Here is a 22566-nt window from a genome sequence, read left to right on the forward strand (position 1 = left end):
ACTTAGTTGAATTCCTCATATTTTCTCTTGTGAATTACCGTAGTAGTTACCTGTTTTGTCTGAGTAACCTCAGTTTCACTCTCTGTCCAATCTAGGCTCTGTTACAGTAATTGGTAACTGTGCATACAGATTACCTTATGGAGTTTGTTATTTTTTTTAATATTGACATATCTAAAGTACCGCTGTGAGACCAAATTGGTATAATCCATTTAGAAGTTTGTTACTCTCTGTCAGAATTTAAAATGGGCATACCCTTCATTTAAGTGTTTGTAGCTCTAGGAATTTAGACTGTAGATATATACTTGGACATGTGTACAAAGATTTAGGTATGAAGATGTCTGTTAGCATTACTTATAAAAATTTAAGACATGAAATAATTTAAATGTTCATCAATAGAGGATTGGTTACATATGGTAGTATAGTTTCAATTCTGTGCAGTGCTATGTAGCTATAAAATATAATGAGCTTGATATTATTTATGCTATAATCTATGTGAGAAGACATGTAATGAAAATGGCAAGGAGCAGAATGGTATAGGAACATAAAAGGATGATAAGATCTATGTACATGTTCTTTTAGTTGGCATATTATTTCTGGGATGATCCCGGAGAAACTGTTATCAGTGGCTAAGGGGAAAACTAGAGATCTGTTGTTAGAGAACAATAAACTGGCATGCCTTCACTTAGCACACACTTGATATCTGTATGTTTGACAGTCTGACCTGGATGAGAGGTGATGACTATGATTCGTACGTCAAGAGTAGCTATTAGCTTTTGAAATCCACAGAATGCTTCAACCAGCTGTACGTGCCTACACATGAAAAGGCCTTTTTCTTATGCATTAAAACAGCATGGTCCTTTTGATCTAAAACAATGATAATATCTCCTGGCTCCAGTCCTGGTTCTTGGTGTCCTTCACCAAGGAATGTTACCTTCTGGCCGCCTTTCATACATTTGTCAATATGAACTTCTAGAGTCTTTTCTGAAACTATCTTCCTTCCATTGTAGCTTTTACATCTTATCTTTTCTACTGATCCATTCCCCATGGTGCTGGCAACTCCATGCACATAGACTGAATTTGCTGAACTATTCCAGGTTTTATCTGATTAATTCTCTTTTGCATCCCAGTTCCTCAGCAATTGGGACAGTAGTCTACTGCTCCTTTCTCACCATCTTAGCCTTCACATTTGTCCCAAATCACATTCTTTTACAGAGTTAGTGTTCTTGTTACACCATTTTATAAATCTTCTAAGGTTACTGAAAGCAGATGTACAACATTTTTACCTCCTTCTCTGTGCATCCTTCCTCCTCCTCCAAAAAACAAAAATAGAGAAAAGATGTCCATGAGTGCCCTGGCTGGCTAGCTCAGTTGGTTAGAGCATCGTCCTGATATGCCAAGGTTTCAGGTTCTATCCTCGGTCTGGGCACATACAGGAAACAAGCAATGAATGCATAAAATGGGTAGAGCAGCAAGGCAATGTCTGTCTGTCTGTCTGTCTCTCCCTCTCTCTCTCAATTAAAAAAAAAACATTTTTTAAAAATGTCCATAGGTGAGCCACCTGCTGCATCTTTTTTAATGGCCTATTCTTCCCCTGTCACATAATTCCCTTTTCTTTACATCAGAGAGCACTTAGTAAGCTTCATAAATCAGTCTAAATTACTTTGTTTGGATTCTTATCAGGGCGGTACTTCAGGCCAGCTTCCTGTAAGCCTTTCTCAACTTCTCCTGGTGGCTTTGGGTTTGACATCCAAAATACAATAATGGTTTCTTTCACCATTTTTGTCAGTCAGTAAGCAGGACAAGACTGGTGTGGGATCAGGAAGGAGTGCATTTCTGTGCACAACTTGGGCAGCCACTGCTCCTCCACCTCTCACCCAGTGTCGTGCAAAGTTCCTTGATCAGTTGGTTTTTGACAAAGGTGCCAAGACAGTTCTTCAGAGAAAGGATCATCTTTTCAACAGTTGGTACTGAAATAGTTGGGTAGCCATATGCAAAGAAAATGAATTTCAATCCATACCTCACACCATTTATAAAAATTTACTCAAAATAGCTCTGGCTGTTGTGGCTCAATGGATTAAACACCGGCCTGCGAACCAAAGGATCACAAGTTTGATTCCCAGTCAGGGCACATACCTGGGTTGTGGGCCAGGTCCCTGCTGGGAGATGCGTGAGAGGCAGCTACACATTGATGTTTCTCTCCTTCCTTCTCTTTCTCCCTCCCTTCCCCTCTGTCTAAAAATAAATAAATAAAATCTTATTTAAAAATTAAAAAATATTTACTCAAAATAGACCATACACCAAAATGTAAAACCTGCAGCTCCGAAACATCTAAAAGAACACATAAAAGAAAATCCTTGTGATCTTTAGTTAGTGAAAGATTTCTTAGATACAACACCAAAAACATTATCCATAAGAGAGAAATTCAAACACAGACACTCATTAAAATTAAGCACTTCTGCTCCTATTGGACATTCGTAAGAGAATTGAAAAGACATGCCAATAAACTTGAAAATATTTGTGAATCACATGCCTGATAACTGACTTTTACCCAAAATATGAAGATCTCTCAAAATTCATTAGCAAGAAAAACAACCCAGTGTTTTTAAAAATGGACAAAAGAATTGAAAAGCTACTTCACCAACAAAGATGATGGCAAATAAATACATTAAAAGAAAGTTACAACCATTAGTCATTAGAGAAATTCAAACTATTCAATAAAACCACCATTAGATACCACTGTAAGTCTTTAGAAAGCATTTGGAACTCCTGTTATTGGTGAGAATGCAAAATATTACAGCCATTTTGTATAGTAGTTTAGCATTTTCTTATACAGTTAAATGTGCACATATCGTATGGCCCAGCAGTTCATCTTCCTGGTGTTTATCCAAATGAAATGAATAGTTAAGTTCACATAAAAACCTATACCTGAATGTTTATAGCAGCTGTATGAATTGCCCAAAATTGGAAACAACTCAAATGCCCATCAACTAGTAAGAATACTTCTCAGCGGTACAGTGGAAGGAACTATATGCAACAACATAGATGAATCTCAGTAGCAATATATGGACTCAAAGAACCCAGATGCACAAATCTATATGCTGTACAATTTGCATTATACATTTTAGAAGCAAAACTATAGCTGCAGAAAATGTATCTCCAGGCATGGGGGGAGGCAATTTGAGGGATGGTGGAACTGTTCTATATCTTCATTGTTTTGGTAGTTACATAACTATACATTTGTCAAAACTCGAAGAGCTGTATGTTAAAAACAGTAAATTTCCCTTTATATATAAATTATACCTTAGTTTTTTTAATGAAATAGGATAAAAATAAGAGTAGTCATTTCTCATACTTAAGAAGGCCATTTCAAATCCTGACTTATGTATATTTTGAAGTTTAGAAGGCTCTAGACCAAAACACAACCATAAAAATGAAAGAAAACATTTATCACATGGTAGAAATTTCAGAACCAAGAATCATTAGAAAATTTGATAGACTCTTTATTCTTATATTTCAGCCCTTTCTGCCAAAGCTTAGTTACATAATGATTGCAAAATTTATTTAAATTAAAATAAACCATTATAAAAGTTGTTAAATTATTTCTTGTTTTTAAACTGAGGTATCATTGACATGCAACATTATATTAGTTTTAGGTGTACAACATAATTTGATGTTTGTGTATAGTGAAATGATTACCACAGTGAGTCTAGTTAATGTCCTTCACCATGCATAGTTACAGATTTTATTATTAACTATAGTCACCATGCTGTACATTACATCTTCATGGCTTATTTATTGTATAACTGAAAGCTTGTAACTTTTGACTCCATTTACCCTTTTGACCTACCCCCTATCTCCCACCTCTGGCAACCACCAATTTTTCTGTAATTATGATCTTGGTTTGTTAGTGTTTTGTTGTTGTTATTTAGATTCCATATATGAGAGTGTTCGGTATTTGTCTTTCTCTTTCTGACTTATTTCACTCAGAACAATGCCCTCAAGGTTTATCCATGATTTCACAAAAGACAAGATTATCTTCTTTTTAATGGCTGAATAATAAATAATTCTCTATATATTCTACATCTTCTTTGTCCATTCATTCACAGTGGACACTTAGGTTGTTTCCATATCATGGTTATTGTGAATGATGCTGCAATAAACATGGGATATGCATATATCGTTTTGAGTTAGTGTTTTAGTTTTCTTTGTATAAATACTCAGAAATGGAATTGCCGAATTATACTGTTTAATTTTTTGAGTAACCTTTATAGTGTTTTCCATAGCTACACCTATTTACAGGCATACCTCAGAGTTTGGTTCCAGAGCACCACAATAAAATGAGTTGTAATATTTTTACTTGTACAGGGTCTCGCCTTCCATTTGTAAAAAACTCAACATCTGTTAAGCACAATAAAGTAAAACACAATAAAACAAGGTATGCCTGTACATTCTTTTTTTTATTGATGATGCTATTACAGTTTTCCCAGTTTCCCCCCTTTATCTCCCCTCCATCCTACCCCCCCAACCCTCCAGCATGCCCCCCTTACTTCATGTCCATGGGTTGTACATATAAGTTCTTTGAGTCCTCTGTTTCCTATACTAATTTTTATCTCTCCCTGTCTATTTTATGCCTACTAATTATGCTTCTTCTTCCCTGTACCTTTTCCACCCTAATCCTCCCATCTCCCTCACCACTGAAATCCCTCCATGTGATGTCCATTTCTCTGATTCTGTTCCTGTTCTGGTTGTTTGCTTAGTTTTTATTTTCATTGTTTTTCTTTTCTTTTAGGTTCATTTGATGATAGTTGTGAGTTTGTTGTCATTTTACAGTTCATATTTTTGATCTTGTTTTTCTTAGATAAGTCCCTTTAACATTTCATGTAATAAGGGCTGGGTGATGAGTAACTCTTTTTTAACTTGATCTTATCTGGGAAGCACTTTATCTGCCCTTCCATTCTAAATGATAGCTTTGCTGGATGGAGTAATCTTGGATGTAGGTCCTTGCCTTTCATGACTTCAAATACTTTTTCTGGTCCCTTCTTGCCTCAAAGGGTTTATTTTGAGAAATCAGCTGATAGTCTTATGGGCACTCCTTTGTAGGTCACTCTCTCCTTTCCTCTTGCTTCTTTTAGGATTCTCTCTTTATATTTAATGTTGGGTAACTTAATGATGAGATGCCTTGGTGTGTTCCTCTTTGGGTCCAACTTCTTTGGGACTCTCTGAGATTCCTGGACTTCCTGGAAGTCTTATTTCCTCTGCCAGATTGGGGAAGTTTTCCTTCATTATTTGTTCAAATAAATTTTCAGTTTCTTGCTGCTGCTGTTCTTCTTCTGGCACCCGTATAATTCGGATATTGGAACATTTCAGGTTGTCCCAAAGGTTTGTAAGATTCTCTTCACTTATTTGAATTCTTGTTTCTTCATTTTGTTCCAGATGGATGTTTATTTGTTCCTTTTGTTCCAAATCATTGCTTTGAGTCCTGGTTTCCTTCCTGTCACTGTTGGTTCCCTGAATATTTTGCATTATTTCACTTTGGGTATCCTTCATTTGGTTTTTCATTTTTCAACCAAGCTCAATCAGTTCTGTGAGCATTTTGATTGCCAGGGCTTTAAATTCTCCATCAGATAGGTTGGCAATCTCCTCACTTAGTTCTCTTTCTGAGGTTTTGCTCTCTTCTTTCATTTGGGCCCTATTTCTTTGTCTTGGTACACCTGATAAGTTGTAAGCATGGGGGCGGGACCTTATATATTCACCCTGGCGGGACAACCATCCTTGTTGTGGCAAGGCCTGTCGGGGAGGGGGCGGAGGGGGAATAATGCAACCCACCTGCTGTCTAGTGGACTTTTCAGCAGACTCTGATGTGAGACTGGGAGTTTCTCCCACCATAGCAACCCCTGTAGTCCATGCTCACCTTTGAGTCTTAGTTTTGTCTTCAGTCAGCCCCACCTGTGCTGTCCGCTACCTGGCAGCAGCTGGCCCCGCTCACCCAGTCTGTGGCCTTACTGGCATGGTTTATTTTTTAATTCCTTGGCTGTTGGAGTTCCATGCATTTTGATTTTCTGGCACTTTTGGTTGTTTATTGATTTTAGGTTGGTTGTTATCCTCCTTTTGGTTGTGCAAGGAAGTAAAGGGTTTCTAACTACACCTCCATCTTGGCCAGAACTCTGCCTGTACATTCTTACCAACAGTGCACAAGGGTTCCCTTTTCTCCACATTTTCACCAGCATTTGTTATCATTTATTATCATTTCTTCAATAATAACCATTGTAACGGATGTGTAAGGTGATATTGTGGTTTCAATTTACATTTCCCTGATGAGTGGTGGTGTTTAGTATCTTTTTATGTACTTGTTGGCCATCTATACCAGGGGTGTCAAACCCATTTTCTCTGGGGGCCCCATCAGCCTCATGGTTGCCTTCAAAGGGCCAAATGTAATTTTAGGACTGCATAAATGTAACTGCTCCTTAACAGTTAAGTGACAGTTTGGCACTGCTGCCAGGTAGAAACAAGGTGCCAGGCCAGAAAAAACAAGGTGGAGGGCCGGATTCAGCCCGCAGGCCTTGTGTTTGCCTCCTGTGATCTATACAGTCAACCCTTCACATGCACAGTTTTCATATCCATGGATTCAACCACCTAGAAATTGAAAATAATATTTTCCATCTGTGGTTGGGAATCCACAGATGCAGAGGGTCTACTGTATGCATTATTCTATGCCATTTTAGTTAGGATACGTTAACCTCCCTGATTCTGGTATCCACATAGGGTCCTGGAACCAGTCTCCCATGGATATCAAGGGACAGCTATAGATCTTCATTGAGAAAATGTCTATTCAGATTCTGTGCCCATTTTTTAATTGGTTTGATTTCTTTCTTACTGAGTTGTATGAGTTCTTTATCTATTTTAGATAGCAACCCTTTATCAGATATATGATTAGTAATATTTTTTCCCTTTCATTTGGTCACTTTATTTTGTTGGTATTCTTTACTGTGCAGAAGCTTGTTAGTTTGATGTAGTTTTTTGTTTACGTTTGCTTTTTTTGCCTTTGCTTTTGGTGTCAAATCCGAAAAATCATTGCCAGGACCAGTATCAGGGAGCTCACCAACTGTATTTTCTTCTAGGAGTTTTATGGTTTTAGGTCTTGCATTCAAGTTTAATCTGTTTTAAGCTAATTTTTGTGTGTGGTGTAAGATAGTGGTCCATTTGCATTCTTTTGTTATAAACTAGTTGACAATATATTTGTGAGTTTATTTCTGGTCTCTTCATTCCATTCTATTGATCTTTGTGCCTGATTTTATGCCAGTACCATTCTGTTTTGATTATTACAGCTTTGTAATTCAGTTTGAATCAAGGAGAGTGATGTTCTTCGTTCTTTGTTCTTCATTCTCAAGATTGCTTTGGCTATTCAGGTTGTTTTGTCATTAAATGTGTTTTCTACTGACTTTTAGTATTCAGTGATGGATCATAAGAATTTGTAATTTTTTAAATCTTAAGATGTTCAGAAGCATGACAAGCACGAAGTAGAGCTGCTCTCTTAAAAGACTACATACAGTGTTACACATTTTTGAAAAGCTCAAACACTAGCCAAATCAAATAGTGTGTCACCTAATGATATTTTTTAAGAGCCAAGTCAATGATATACATGAAATTTAGTGGGATGATTTACCAGCCCTAGGAACAGGGGAGGAACTTGGACGTAGATACAAAGTTATTGGCATCTTACCAGTTCTTAAGTTGGGTAGACTGTTCTATTATGCTTTATTATACAACAATTATTATTACATTTATAATGCTAACAAAGAGGCCCTGGCCAGCTTTCTCATTTGGTTAAAGCATTGTCCTGATGTGTCAAGATTGCATGTCCGATCCCCGGTCAGGTCACGTACAAGATTCAACCAATCAATGCATAAATAAGTGGAACAACAAATCAGAGGGGGAGTGTGTGTGGGTGTGTGTGTCTGTCTGTCTGTCTGTCTGTCTGTCCCACACCCCACCCACATTTCCTCTTCTCTAAAAAAAATCAATAAATAAAAAAAAATTTTTTAAAGAGAGAAAGAAGTGCCCTTGTTGGGGTCTCAGTTGGAGCATCATCTTGTACACCAAAAGACTGCAGGTTTGATCTCAGGGCAGGGCACATACCTAGGTTGTAGGTTTGATCCCCACTTCATGCATGTATAGGAGGCAACCAGTCATTAATGTCTTTCTCTCCCTCCCTCTTGCTCTACAAGAAAAGAGAGAGAAAAAAAATCTTAATAAAGAAGAAATAGAATCACTTCTTTTTGCTCTTGCTAATGATATAGTTTTTGAACCATCTGATTATGTTACTCTTATGTAGTTTTTAATCTAATGATATTTTTTATCCATATTTAGTTTTTCTAAACTTAAAAGTAATTCTAGGAGCTTATCTCTTGGTCTTAATTTACATGGAATAATACAGTTCATCTTCAAGATATGTGATATCATTAGCTACAAGTTGAATGATTTTCATTGATTCAGTGTTCTTATCAAAGGTTAAACAGCTATAATTTCTTTGAATAGTTAAAAATAATTATTAAGAAAAAGAGCTAATATTTAAAGAATATTTATGTTGGTTAAGGTAATGCTAATTCCTATAATAGATCAATCTCAGTATTTCTGTGGCTTAACACAGTACAAACTTTTTTCTCATTCCCATAACCATAAAGTACAATTAAGGGAAGTAAGGTATCACTGCACCACCGGGACCCAAAATTTCAGGGCATTGGTATCCTTTTGGCATGTAGGGGAGGAGAAGATGGAAAAGGTACTCCTTCTTCTTAACTACTTCTGCCCAAAAATGTTCAATACACATTACTGGGTCCTCCCTGGAACCAGTGTAACTTTGTGGGAAACACAAGGACAGGGGACTGGGATTGGAAGAAATGATTACTCGGCAGACCAGTGCTTGCTATCATTTGAAGATCCTCTCCAGGTTCAGAGCAAATGGTAATCAAGAAAAGGCAGAAGGGCCCTGACTCATATGGCTTAGTTGGTTAGGCATTGTCCCACAAAGCAAAAGTTCACCAGTTCGATTCCTGGTCAGGGCACATGCCTACATTGTGGGTTCAGTCTCAGGTCTTGGCACATGTGAGAGGCAACCACTCTATGTTTCTCTCCCTCTCTTTCTCTCTCAAGAAATAAACAAATAAAATCTTTTTTAAAGAAGAAAGAAAAGGCAGGAGGACTTTGTTGCTCATAGGTTAGGACAATCTTGTTTTTCTGTTTTGTTTTGTTTTTCAGTTTTTTTATTGCTTGTCCTTGTCACATCTGTACTACAGAAGGTTTAAGTTGCTGAATAAATAACTTTTGGACAAGTTAGGATAACATTGCTGGTATGGAAGTTAAAATATCAATATGACTGATATAAAGCCTGGCAGGAAGAGTTCTAAATTTTCTTTTGAAATGTTATTAGCTATATTGTTATTATTGTTATATACCTTTGAGAAAGCAAAATGCTTTCTAATCAGTGAGAGTGAACTTTTTATTTAAAAAAATGCAGTGGAGCCCTTTTAAAGTAAACATGATGAATATTGGTATATGAAACAAATTAAAGCAGGGATGCTTTACGTGATCCCTGAGCAGGCAGCTTAGCTGGTTGGAGTGTTGTACATTGCACCAAATGGTTGTGGGTTCGGGGTTCGGCCCTGGCCATTGTGGCTCAGTTGGTTGCACTGTTGTCCTGTAAACCAAAGGGACAATGAGTCTGTTCCCAGTCAGGGCACATGCCTGGGTTGCAGGTTCAGTCCCCAGTCGGGGTGCAATTGATGTTTCTCTCTCATCAGTATTTCTCTCGCTCCCTTCCTCCCTCTCTAAAATCAGTGGGCATGTCCTCCAGTGAGGATTTTTTTTTTAAAGGTTGCAGATTCAATCCACATTCAGGACACACACCTAGGTTGCAGGTTAGTTCCCAATTGGGCTCATACAAGAGGCAACCAATCGATATTTCTCTCTTATATCATCTTTCTCTTGGGTGAGAAAATCTCACCCATTTTCTCTCTCTCTAAAATCAATAAACTTATCCATCGGTGATTAGTAAGTAAATAAATAGATGAATGAATGAATGAGTGAATGAATGAATGAATAAAATGAGTATGCTCCCTGATCAGGACCAAACCCGCCACCTAGGTAGTGCCCTGACTGAGAATCAAACCCACAATCTTTCAGTTTATGGGACAGTGCCCCAGCAAGCAGAGCCACACCAGCCAGAACTAAAACCTGAATTTTTAAAAATAAAACCAGTTAAAGCTCTCAGCTACTTCCTGTAACATCTCATTTACTGATTTCTCTTTCAATTTATTCTGTTCATATATTCATCCTTACGGTTTTTAATTAAATAGGAAAGGTAATAGAGACACTGCAGTAAAGGAATATCATATTATTAGATATGCTTTATTGCAGTAAAGATAAACCTTCTATTCACAAAAAAATATAGCAAAATACCTCTTTAAAATGAAATTATCTTTTATGTTATGATTTTTAATCAGTTTCATTTCCTGAATTCTATTGTTTCTCTGAAAAATAGAGACAAACAATTTAAAAAACAGGAATTTTGATACCAATAAAAAAAGAAAAGGTACCCATCTCCATGGTATTTAGAAACATGTAAATTACCATATTTTGCCATGTATAGTGCACACTTTTTTACCCAAATTTTTGAGGGAAAAATAAGTACGCATTGTACATGGGTATAATAATCTCGTGTACAACGCACCCAAAAATGTGAGTGCACATTATACATGGCAAAATACAATAGTACCACCTTAAAATAGTACTCATAATAAAAGTACCAAATTCAAAACATGCTATCAAGTTTTGTTAAAAACGTGGTGCCCAAGAAACTGTTAAAAGACTACTAGATACATCCACTGTGGACAACAGTTTGGTACTATCTACTGTAAAGTTAAACATACATATAATATATGATCCAGCATTCTTATTTCTAGAGCAGTGGTTCTGAAAGTATGGTCCAGGAATCCCTTTGGGTTTCCAGGACAGGTCCATGAGGTCATACTGTTGTCATAAGATGAAGATGTTACTTAGTTTTTTTCATTTTCATTCTCTCACAAGTGTACATTGGAGTATTGGATTGGGGTCATATAAAAGAATATCCACATTTATCTATAAAAGTTATTAAAATATACTTTTTCCCCAACTGATCTATGACTCTGGGTTTTCTTCATGTACTTCATCAAAACAGCATATTGTAACAGAATGCAGAGCAGATCTGAAACTCTAGTTTGTTGTTAAGCCATATATTAAAGAGATTTGCGAAAATGTAAAACACTACCATCCTTCCCACTAAGTTTTTATGTTTTAAAAAAACAGGTTTTTTAAAGAAATATGTATTATCTTATTATATAAACCATTTATTTTTAAATGCCTTAATAAATATTTTTAACATTTATTAGTTTTAATTTCTAATATGATAATATCGACATATAACTCACATAAACAAAACCATTTGGGGTCCTTAGTAATTTTTAAGAGTGTAAAGAGGTCCTGAGCACTAAAAACTTTTAAGAACCTCTGCAGATGGGTGTACCAGGAGACATGTATAAGAATGTTCATAGTACCCTGGTGGGTGTGGCTCCGTGGATTGAGTACTGACTTGTGAACCAAAGGGTTGCCTCTTCCATTCCCAGTGAGGGCACATGCCTAGGTTGCCAGCTAGGCCCCCAGCGGGGGGCACATGAGAAGCAACCACACATTGATCTTTCTCTCTCTCTCCTTCCCATCCCATCTCTCTAAAAATAAATAAATAAAATCTTCTAAAAATAAATTAGAAAAAACAATGTTTAAATGAAAGAAGTCAGATAAAAACTGATACATATTCCATGACTCCATTTATATAGTGTTCACAAATAGGCATAATAAACAGTATTTAGGGATGCAGACTTAGGTTATTAAAATGTACTGCCTGCCTAAAAAGTAAAAATAATTGTTACCCTTAGGAAAAAAGAAATTATTATTGACCCTTGAATAGCGTTGGAGTTATGGATCCCTACACATACACACACACTTTCCACACACTCAAAAATTCATTTATGACTTAAGTTGACCCTCCTCGTGTGCAGATTCCCATCCATGGTTCAAAAATACTTTTTTCCCAAACTCATAGATACAGAGAACAAATTGATGGTTGCTAGATGGAAGGGGGTTTGAAAGGTGAGGGGGTTAAAACTTACAAATTGGCAGTTATATAAAAATAGTCATAGGAGTATAATGCACAGTATTCATTAAGTTTTATATGTTTTTTCTTGTTTAATTTTTTAATTATAGTTGACATTCTGTATTATAGTAGTTTGAAGTTTTATGTATATTTTATGCACAGTCTTGTGTGTTTTATTTCACATTAAAATGCTTTAAAACAAAGTAAGTAATTAGTTATAAAATTGGGATACATTAGTTTTAGACATGTCTTTTTAAAAATCTAAGCAAAATATTCATGATAGTACATTTTTGTTGGAAACAATACTGTTATTTCGGTCCATATTTATCAAGATAGATTATCTTTATCCTCTAAGATATGTTGGTTTGTCCTTTTTTTAACTAAATATTTTATAGTCTCCTTAATTCTATAAACATTTGGACTCCAACCTTATTGAAAGATAAAAAGTATGATAACTATTGTATGATAAAAACTGCAAATGTAAATTGTATCTCATTTGTTTGAATTTTTTTATTTGATACAGATAGTCGTACAGGCATTGCAGTGTTCCCATTACTCGATTCTTTGGCAGTTGGTGAAAATTACTGATGGTTCTCCTTCCAAAGTAAGTAAGAGTTTCTGTAGGCAGAAGGGTTATTACTAAAATAAAATAACCTTGCTTAATTTATATTTAATAATTTATTGTTACTACCTATAATAAATTATTTTAAATAATGCATATAATAATTACTGTTTTCAATTCTTGCTTTATCCTATGAGTAAGTATTTCTTACCTTTTTGAAAGATAACCAGTCTTCAAGCAATAGATATATAGTTGTATATATACACACAGTTAAAATTCTTATAAGAAATAATTATTGTAAAAACCAAAAGAGCTCTGATAGGTAATATGCTATAACAAATAGAATGATACTGAAAGTATAGTATGTAGGTTTTGTTTCTGGCATTATGGCACCTTGGGGCCCAATCTAAACAACACTCTTGTTAAAAACAACTCAAATTGTTGCTTTGGGTTTTTTTGTTTCGTTTTGTTTTTAATTTATGACCGACCATGCAAAACAAAACAAGAAATACAAACCAGAGATTAAGTGAAACTAGGATTCCAGAGAGTCAGCAGAGCACTGAAGCCTAGTTAACCTTGAGGATCTTTTCTAGTCTAGACAAACTATAAGTCCTTTCCAAGGTGGAATGTCTAATAGGTAGCATATCTCCCTGAAAAGTTGGGATGCTAAAGAGGTACTCCCAGCACAAGTATAAATTAGAAATAAACCCACACTAGCTCCATTTATGGAGGAAAACAGCCTGTCTAAACAACCTGTTAAAATAGGTCTCCCATGAAGATTATAACCATGAGCTGACCCTTCTGATTAATAATTTCAGGATTTCTCTGCCTTTGGAAAGCAATCGGAGATTTTGTTTGTTTTTAATTAGAAGGATGGTGATGTGTTGGTTAGCTTCCAAGGTTTTTTTTCTATTTTATTGACAGTCTTGTTAAGCAAAAATTGAAGTTAACCTTTTATTAGTAACAAATAAGCCACTTGAAAATTACATTTTCATGTTTTAGAAATGTTCTTGAATGTGGTAAAATTAGAGGAAACTGAATCTAAGCTAAAATTTGATGAATTTATTATATGTTAGTTACACACAATTAACTTTTATTCTGATTTTTTCATTTGATTGGTTTTGTATTCTTTTTTTTCGCCCACTGAGATTATTTTGGTTATCTAAGTTGCTTGTATTTTGGCTAAATGTTGATAATTGCATTTATGTAAATTTAGAATCAACACTTATCTAAAATAATTAAAGGTTAATTCCTTTGTTAAATTGAATTTAAATTTTGTTCTTTTACAACTGTATTCTATAATAAGAGTGAGAATCCGTTATTAAACTCACTTCTTTCAGTACTTTCTATTTTTTTAACTCCATTTTAGCAGAATTAGTTTGAGATTCCTTGCCCTTCTGTTTCATTTTGATCTGGGGGAGTCTCCTAATAAACAAGAGCTTTACTTTTGTCATTAATCATAATACAGATTTTGTGATTGTCATAGCCACGGTGGCAATGCAGATTTTGTGGCCAACACTGATTTTCTTTATGCCAGAAAGAATACTGTAGCATCTTTCGGGTACTTCGTTATTCAGTTGATTTTTATTTACAGTGTTTTATACATTTATATTATGTTTGAAATTCTTACATAAGTGTCTCTCAAGTTATTTCTTCTCACTTTGAAGTTGTTGGTAATTTTTTTATTCAAAATATATTTAGTAATCATTGTTCAGTTATATCTATAAAGTAGTTTTCTTAATAATAATCTTAAAAAGCATGAATCTTCAAGATACATGCAAACTTCTCTCTCATTGCTAAGATTCTTCCTTTTATTTATTTTTTTAAAATTTTTAAAAGTTGTTATTGATTTTAGGGAGAGAGAGATAAACATCAATTTGTTGCTCCATTTACAAGTATTTATGCATTCATTGGCTACTTTCTGCATGTGCCCTGACCACATACAAAACTACAACCATGGCATATTAGGATGACACTCTATAACCAACTGAGCTACTTGGTCATGGCTTATTTTTTTTATTTTGTTAGAGAGAGAAGGAAGAAAGAGGGAGAAATACCAATTTGTTCCATTTACTTATGCATTCAGTAGTTGATTTTTGTTTTACTTTTTACTTTATTGATTTTTACAGATAGAGAGGAAGGGAGAGAGAAACATCAATTTGTTGTTCCACTTATTTATGCATTCACTAGTTTACTCTTGTATATGTCCTGACTGGGGACCAAAGCAGCAACTTTGCATAGGGGGACGATGCTCTGACCAACTGAGCTACCCAGCCAGGGCAGATTCTTTTAAAACAATTTTAAAACCATATATAACACATAGACACAGACAATAGTATGATGATAGAGGGAAAGAGGACTGTGAGGGGAGGTAGAAGAGAGCAAAGAGGGGATAATGGGGGGCAGAAAGAGACTACTTTGGGTTGGGCTATGGATGCAGGATGCAGTATGCAGATGATGTTTTGTTGAGTTGTACACTTGAAATCTTTACAGTTACGTTAATCAGTGTGACCCCGATAAACTCAGTAATAATTATTATTATAGTTATAATAATTATTATTATTTTAAGGCAGATAACTTATGTCAAGCATTTTATCAATTGTAAAGTGCTTTCTAGAAATGAATGACAATTTAAAAAATCACTTGTGTTTCAGGTTGCTTGTTTTTAAAGTTGAAAGTTGTATCGTGCCAACATTTTCTAGCTCTAAAATTCTTTAGTCTATGTATGATTAATAACTGCTATACTAAAGATGCCTCAGATATATAAAAATCTTAACAGTACTTACCTTTGAGAAATAGAATTCTTTGGGGGCAGGCATAAGAAATTTACTTTTCACTTTATATCTTTTGATACTGTTTGAGTGGTTGTTCTGTTGTTGGTGTATTTAACAGTGATAATTTTATCACAAAAGTTAATTTTTTTAAACTAGTACAAAAAACATCTTTATTCTTCATCCTAACCTTAGGTTTTTTTTTATCAGGTTTAACTCACAGAGTTGTTAAGCATAAATGAATACTAGAAAAATGCTTAGTGTGTTCTATATCTTTATATAGATATAAATATCTATATCTATTTGCAATAGTAGCATTATTCTTTTGTTTATAAATGTAATGTTAGAGCTCTTGAGGAATTTAGAAATGATTTGATGTAACCTGTTTCTTTTAGATAAGGCCTAGATGGGGGACATTGTTGTTAATATCTTGTTGATGTTTTACATTTTGTAAATCACTTTAAGTGCTCTAATAATTTTAATTAAATCTTAATCCTATAAAGTGAATATTGTCATAAGCCCATTTTACAGATAAGGAACCTGATTACTTAGAAAAATTTTGAATCCAGAAAATCTACTGGTTTTTCTTTTAGCTCTCTTTAAATTCCTGTATTTATTGCCTTTCTTGGGTGGCTAAGTAGTTGGTTGGAGTGTGGTTCTGTACACCAAAAGGTTGTGGATTTCATTCCTGGTCAAGGCACATACTCAGGTTGCAGGTTCAGTCTTTCGGTCAGGGCATGTACAGGAGGCAGCCAACTGATGTTTCTCTCTCACATTGATGTTTCTTTCTCTCCACCCCCTCTTCCCAAATCAGTAAAAACATATCCTTGGGTGAGGATTTTAAAAAGTAAAAAATGAATTTTTGTATTATTGAGCTTTTAATACAACTAGTTCTAGAGAGTTTTATTATGGCTTTTAAAAACTTTTTAAGGGCACAACACAGCAAGTTGGTTGACTCCTTACTGAACACAAACCAGGAATGTCTGTTAATCAGTTGGGTATTTAAAAATTTATGTCGTATAGCCCATTTTCTTTCATCATTTTGTATCCATAAAGGCATTTGAATGAGAAGTTACCATGATTTTAAATGGCTTAGTTTGTAATGCTAGTAGGTTATAAAGTATATGGAGAACTTTGGGAATAATGTACTTAAAACACTCTATCCTTTTTTTCCCTTTCTTTCTTAAAACATAAAGGTAATTCAGTAGACTCTTGGGGTCTGTGTATTTAATTTGTAATGATGATCATTTAGAGATAACTTAAAAGTCTTATTGCATTAGTATTTCTTGTTGTTGAATAATTATTATGTTAATAATATGGAATGAGCCATTCAGCAGTGAGGGAGCTAACCAGGTGACCACTGTGTTTTTCTCTACTCAGTACGTTTATAGAATGTCCTTTAATCTCTGAAGAGGTCGCTTAATAAATTATGTGTACTAGTTTTAGATATAAAATACAAGGTAAAGTTGTTTTTCATAAATTTGGGCTTTCTCACTATAGTACATGTTCACCGTTAAAATAAAATTTCTGAATTTTACTACCCATAGATAACCACTGTTAATATTTTTGTGTATTTTCTTTTAGTACTTTTACATATTTTTCAATCTTATTGAGATCATAATGTATTTATAATTTTATGGGTCCTCCACAATGAACACAGGATTTCCTTCAGTTATTAAAAGAAATGTTAATAATTTTTTAATGCATGCGTCTATCGTGTAGCTATACCATAATTAATTTTACCACTCACTCTGCTCTCTTTGACATTTAGGTTGTAAACATTTTAACAAATAAAATTAATGCCATGATGGGCATTCTGGTGCAAAAGCTTGTTCTATGTTTTACGTTGTTTCATCTTACATTCTTGATAATGGAATTACTGGGTCACAGGTGGTACATATTTTAAGGCTTGATACATATTGCCAAACTGCTTTTTAGACAGTCCTTTCTAAAATTTACTTCTCTTCTTTTCTCATCATTAACAGTCATTCAGGAGATTACAAATGATAGTTAATATGTGAAGTTTAAATTCAAGTTAAATTTAATTCAACAGTGAACACTATTTTAGAAAATGAAATACATGGGAAGACTATATCAAGAACAGGATTACATCTTCATCTAAAGGAAGTTCACTGGGTTTCACAAATGGGTGTTTCCTCTGTTCCCCTAGTTTTCAGAGTTGAAGTTCTTTGACTGTCTCACAGGTCATGTTCAGTATACTTTGTTCCGGTGCCCCCTAGTGCTGGTCCTGTAGAAGGAGCCTTCAGTTTCTCTTCTCTGTAGCAGAAAACATCTTTCTTCAGCTCCTTCTGGACATATACAAAGACATTTAAAGAGCCAGGTAAATCAAACTTAGGGCTAAAATAATGCCCCTGTTGCCTTTTTTGTTTTTTCCCCTGGGGATCTAGAACCTATCTTCGTTTTTTTTTTCTTCTTCTTCCTGGGAGGAGCTGTCCTACTCTCTATAGTCTTAAATTTGCAGTGCTCTCAGCTTTACCCTTCATGTTCTTTTTCTACACAACAGTAAGGAAGACCTGGGGCAAATATCCGTGTCTTCTGGATCCTTACTGCATTTCTTATCCTTTAAATTAAAGAAAGTCAGCATCCCTCAGGTAGCTACAGGTCAAATTATCATTGAGGTGTTTGGCTGTAAAATTTAAATATATCATTGCCTTCTTAACTGAAGTGTTTCCTCTGCAAATTGCAGTTTGCCTCCAAACAGACTTGAGGAAAGGAGATATTAGGGTGAAGGTGGCCAGACTCATAAGGAGACATATTTAACCTTGCTGTTCTTTGTATAAACATACATTCCTAGAAATGTATTAGAAACAGGCTCAAATGTAGAAAAATCTACAGACTGCTTTTTTTTACACTTCCTCCTCTCCTTTTCCCTTCCCAGTCCTTTAAAATAGCAATGAATAAAAATGAGAGAGCTCACTCAGGTCCTTGCCCCAAATTCCTATAATACCAAAAGACAAGTAACACTTTTCCATCTGTAGAGGGGGAAGGGAATGGGACCAAAAGTGGGAAATAATAGATATCCCTCTAGGAACATATTTTTAGTTATTTATAACCATTTTACTTTATTCATTTTTTTTTAGAATATTTCCCCCTATTTTTTATTTCTTGAGAATTTTATCCTCAGTAACTTCCTAGTTAGTTTTAAGCCTTTCTTTTGATTGTTTCATGACTTCAGAGTTGTTCTTTCATGGTTATATTTCTGTTAATAATATGTCCTACCTCAACTGTTTGATTGGTTGTTCTAGGAAAGTTAGGGGTAAAAGATCCAAGTCTTGTCTTTTATCCATTTCTTGTTCAGGTCTAAAAATATTAAAAAAAAAAAATCTGGAATGCAGAGGTAGATCACAGTTTATACCAAATTCTGAACTTCTCCAAAATGTTATCCAGCTCTAACATTCTTAAAACCTCTAGTAGCCAGAAGTAAATGTGTTCAATTTAGAAAATAACTTACAAGTCATTATTTCAACATGCTATTGAGAATGCCATGCTGTGTTTGACGCTAATCCTGGGCCTCCAGTTTTGGAGCTTGCTTTCTGGTAGGGAATACCCTCCTACCCCTTGAAGGACAGTATAAGGCTGCCTCAGTTTCACTAGCCTGTTTAGTTGGATGCTGTTTTTACTTACACAGGGACAGTGGTCTTTAAAGCACTCAAACTTCTTAAAATATTTAATACCTCATGATTTAAATAATGAGCCAAGACTGAGATCTATTCTAAATAACAATATTATAAAGTAAAATGTGTTTCATCAGAGGCCTAAAGCAGCGTTAAGAATTTAAACAAAATGTAACACTTCCTGCTTTCTTGTACAGGGATTAGAGATTTTCTCTACCAACTTTAATGGTGAAAGAAGTTTATTTCCCTGCCAGCCATTTATGTGAATAAAAAGGAAACAGTTGTCTTATCCTATTTAATGTCCCCTTGGTGATATGGTAATGCATTTTCCTTTCTGAGTATTTTTTTTTTGTTTTCAAAATGTTTTTTTTTACACCCTGACCCGTGTGACTCTGCTGGTTGGGCATCCTCCGGCAAACGAAAAGGTTGCTGGTTCCATTCTGGTCAGAGCACATGCCTAGGTGGCAGGTTCACTCCCCAGTCAGGGCACATATGAGAGGCAGCTGATCGATGTTTCTCTCTCACATTGTTGTTTCTCACCCTTCCTTTCTCCCTCCCTCCCCTCTCTCTAAAAATAAATAAATAAAATATTTTTTAACAATGTTTTTCCCCCAGTGGCCATTCTATAATTAGGAGGTATTTGTTAAATGACTTCTTGCTGCTGACCCAATTTATATATATATAAAGCTCCATGTTTATAGTGTATATTTCCCACATTGTCTGTGTGTATGTGTGTGTGTGTGTGTTGGAACATGGTCTTTGGAGTTAAATCCGGGTTTGAATTTTGGTTCTATTTCTTACCACCTATGACAAAGAAACCACATTGCTTAACCTTTGAACTTCAGTTGCTTAATAGGTGACATTCACTGCTGAATAGGGTTGTTGGGAAGATTAAATTGAAAGAAATGTTTCAGTAAACAATTACTATTGTTTTGATGGCATTAAATTGCAGTCATCGTCTAATCTTCTCTTGTACCAAAACCAAGAATTGATAGTAAATGAACTATTATTATCTAAGACTATAGGACTATGTAAAATGCTCAGGAGCTAGTGTAGATTTGGGATACAATATTGTAGATTTTGTCCTCCATGTGTATGTTGGAATAATTTGGGAATTCAAGTCTTTTCACTTTGATCCTAACATTACTTTTCCTCTGTCCCTCTGACTCCTCCTTTATCTTTCTTCATCTTTGTACACTACAGGAAAGAGAAATCAGACGATGATTTGGAACTACAGTAGGCAGCTTAAGGGTTCCTGAATCATAACTGAGTGGATTAGCCTTTGAGACAATGGCAGGAGTCAGCAGGTGGAGATTCAAATAGCCAAGAACAGCAACAACATTGAAAACTAGGTATTACATTTGGGGTTTAAATATTCATAGTTATTTTATTGTGTATCCACAAAGGTAGCACACTCTCCCTATTCCCCCCCAAAAGAGAAGCTAATAACAGGTATTCATACAAGAAAGCAACTTCAAAGGTAATACGTGGGGTTTACCCCACCACAATGGAAAGGCTTTTTATCTCTTGGTCACTGGTGTGTCTCAAATGAATGAATTTAGTTCTATCTATTTTTTATGATATTTAATATGAATAATGACTTAGTTGAAAAATAATTCAATGAGCCTCATTATGTCAGTAACTGTGCTAAGTACAGATAAACATAATGTCAATATAAGAAACAACCAAACCTGTAGAGATTTTTTATGAGTTTATTTAAGCCAATCTGACAAGTGCCAGGAAGCAAAATCTCAATGGATTGAGAAAATGCTCCGGTGAATGGCAGTTTTGCTGCTTGTTTTATATATACATTAGCATAAAAGGAGGAGACGTACAGAGGGTTACATGAAATCAGTTGGTGGTAGATTAAGGGGGTGGAAGAAAGCAAAGTGGGGAAATATCTGGAATTGAATACTTCTTTGACATTGGTAGGTACAGGGTAGTTAGTAATAAACATTTACAGCACATAAAGATGGTTTGCAGGGGAACAAGATAACAATGAGAGCTTCTTTGGTTTGGGGCTCTGGTGCCAGGCCTTGAAGAGTCTAGAAGAGAAGATTACTCTGACATTTCAAAGGTATGTTATCTTAGATGCAAAAAGACAGTAGATAGGCCTTTGTCAAGGAAACTACAGGTCTAGAACGTGACTACCCACCATGACCCTCTTTCAGTTAAGAATTTTTATGTTCAGACCATCCTATGTGGTTATTTTTGGTCTCTGAGTTTGTAAGGCCTGCCATGTAAGCCTCCCCTGAGCTTGTCAGGTTTAGTATGTGGCCCTTTTTTGTCCAGAACAGTTTATGTTTCCAAAGAACTTTATAGGCTAGTACAGACTTGACTGACTACAGCCTATGGACCAAATGTGGCCTATTTTTGTAAATTAAGTTTTAATGGAACACAGCCATGCTCATTCATTTATGTACTATTTAGGGCTGCTTTCATACTACAGTGGCAGAGTTAAGTAATGCGGACAGATACCGTAAAACCCATGAAGCCTAAAACGCTTACTGTCTGACCCTTTATACTGTTTGCCAGTCCCTGGTCTAGTAAGGTAACCCCTTGGTCTTGTTTACCAAACTTTGTCAAAAACCCTATTTGCCTATTCTGTGTAACTAGATTGGTTTTGTGCCCCTTTTTTATCAATGAAAATTAATCACTAAATTCTTAACAGGCCGTATTTTTATATCTGAGATCTTTAACCTGGTTTAGTTCCTTATTTGACTACTTTTCTGTGTTAGTTTTTTTTTTTAACTAATGATTTTTTAAAAATTATTTTATTGTTCAATTACAGTTGTCTGCATTTTCCCCCCACCCCAGCCAAACCCACCTCCCTCCCTTGCTTCCACTCTCCCCTTTGGTTTTGTCCATGTGTCCTTTATAGTAGTTCCTGAACCCCCCGCCCCGTTATCCTGTCCCCCCTCCCCTCTGGTTACTGTCAGATTGTGTTGAATTTCAGTGTCTCTGGTTATATTTTGCTTGCTTTTTTCTTTTGTTGATTAGGTCCCAGTTAAAGGTGAGATCATATGGTATTTGTCCCTCACCGCCTGGCTTATTTCACTTGCCATAATGCTCTCCAGTTCCATCCATGCTGTTGGCAAAGGGTAGAAGCTCCTCCTTTCTCTCTGCTGTGTAGTATTCTATTGTGTAAATGTACCGTAGTTTTTTGATCCACTCATTTGCTGATGGGCACTTAGATTGCTTCTAGCACTTGGCTATTGTAAAGTGTGCTGCTATGAACATTGGGGTACATAGATGCTTTTGGATTGGTGTTTGAGGATTCTTAGGATATAATCTCAGCAGTGGAATTGCCAGGTCAAAAGGCAGTTCCATTTTTAGTTTTCTGAGGAAATTCCATACTGCTTCCCACAGTCATAGCACCAGTCTGCAATCCCACCAACAGTGCACTAGGGTTCC

General features: G+C 35.4%; 2 protein-coding genes and 1 pseudogene across 6 annotated transcripts in view; 1 reads left to right on the forward strand and 2 right to left on the reverse strand.

The window, feature by feature from the left end:
• The window catches only part of NCK1 (NCK adaptor protein 1), a 553292-nt gene that overhangs the window by 389135 nt on the left and 141591 nt on the right, over positions 1-22566 (reverse strand). The window lies entirely within an intron of this gene.
• The window catches only part of STAG1 (STAG1 cohesin complex component), a 389253-nt gene that overhangs the window by 317092 nt on the left and 49595 nt on the right, over positions 1-22566 (forward strand). For all 3 annotated transcript variants that reach the window (XM_053929346.2, XM_024565652.4, XM_024565653.4), the window contains one exon: positions 12708-12788. In XM_053929346.2, the coding sequence (XP_053785321.1) occupies positions 12708-12788 (81 nt within the window). The remainder of the gene's footprint in view (positions 1-12707; positions 12789-22566) is intronic.
• Positions 351-1408, reverse strand: LOC112309488 (dnaJ homolog subfamily A member 1 pseudogene; annotated as a pseudogene).

Source organism: Desmodus rotundus, chromosome 8 (genome assembly GCF_022682495.2).
Source record: "Desmodus rotundus isolate HL8 chromosome 8, HLdesRot8A.1, whole genome shotgun sequence".
Taxonomy (NCBI): Eukaryota; Metazoa; Chordata; class Mammalia; order Chiroptera; family Phyllostomidae; genus Desmodus; species Desmodus rotundus.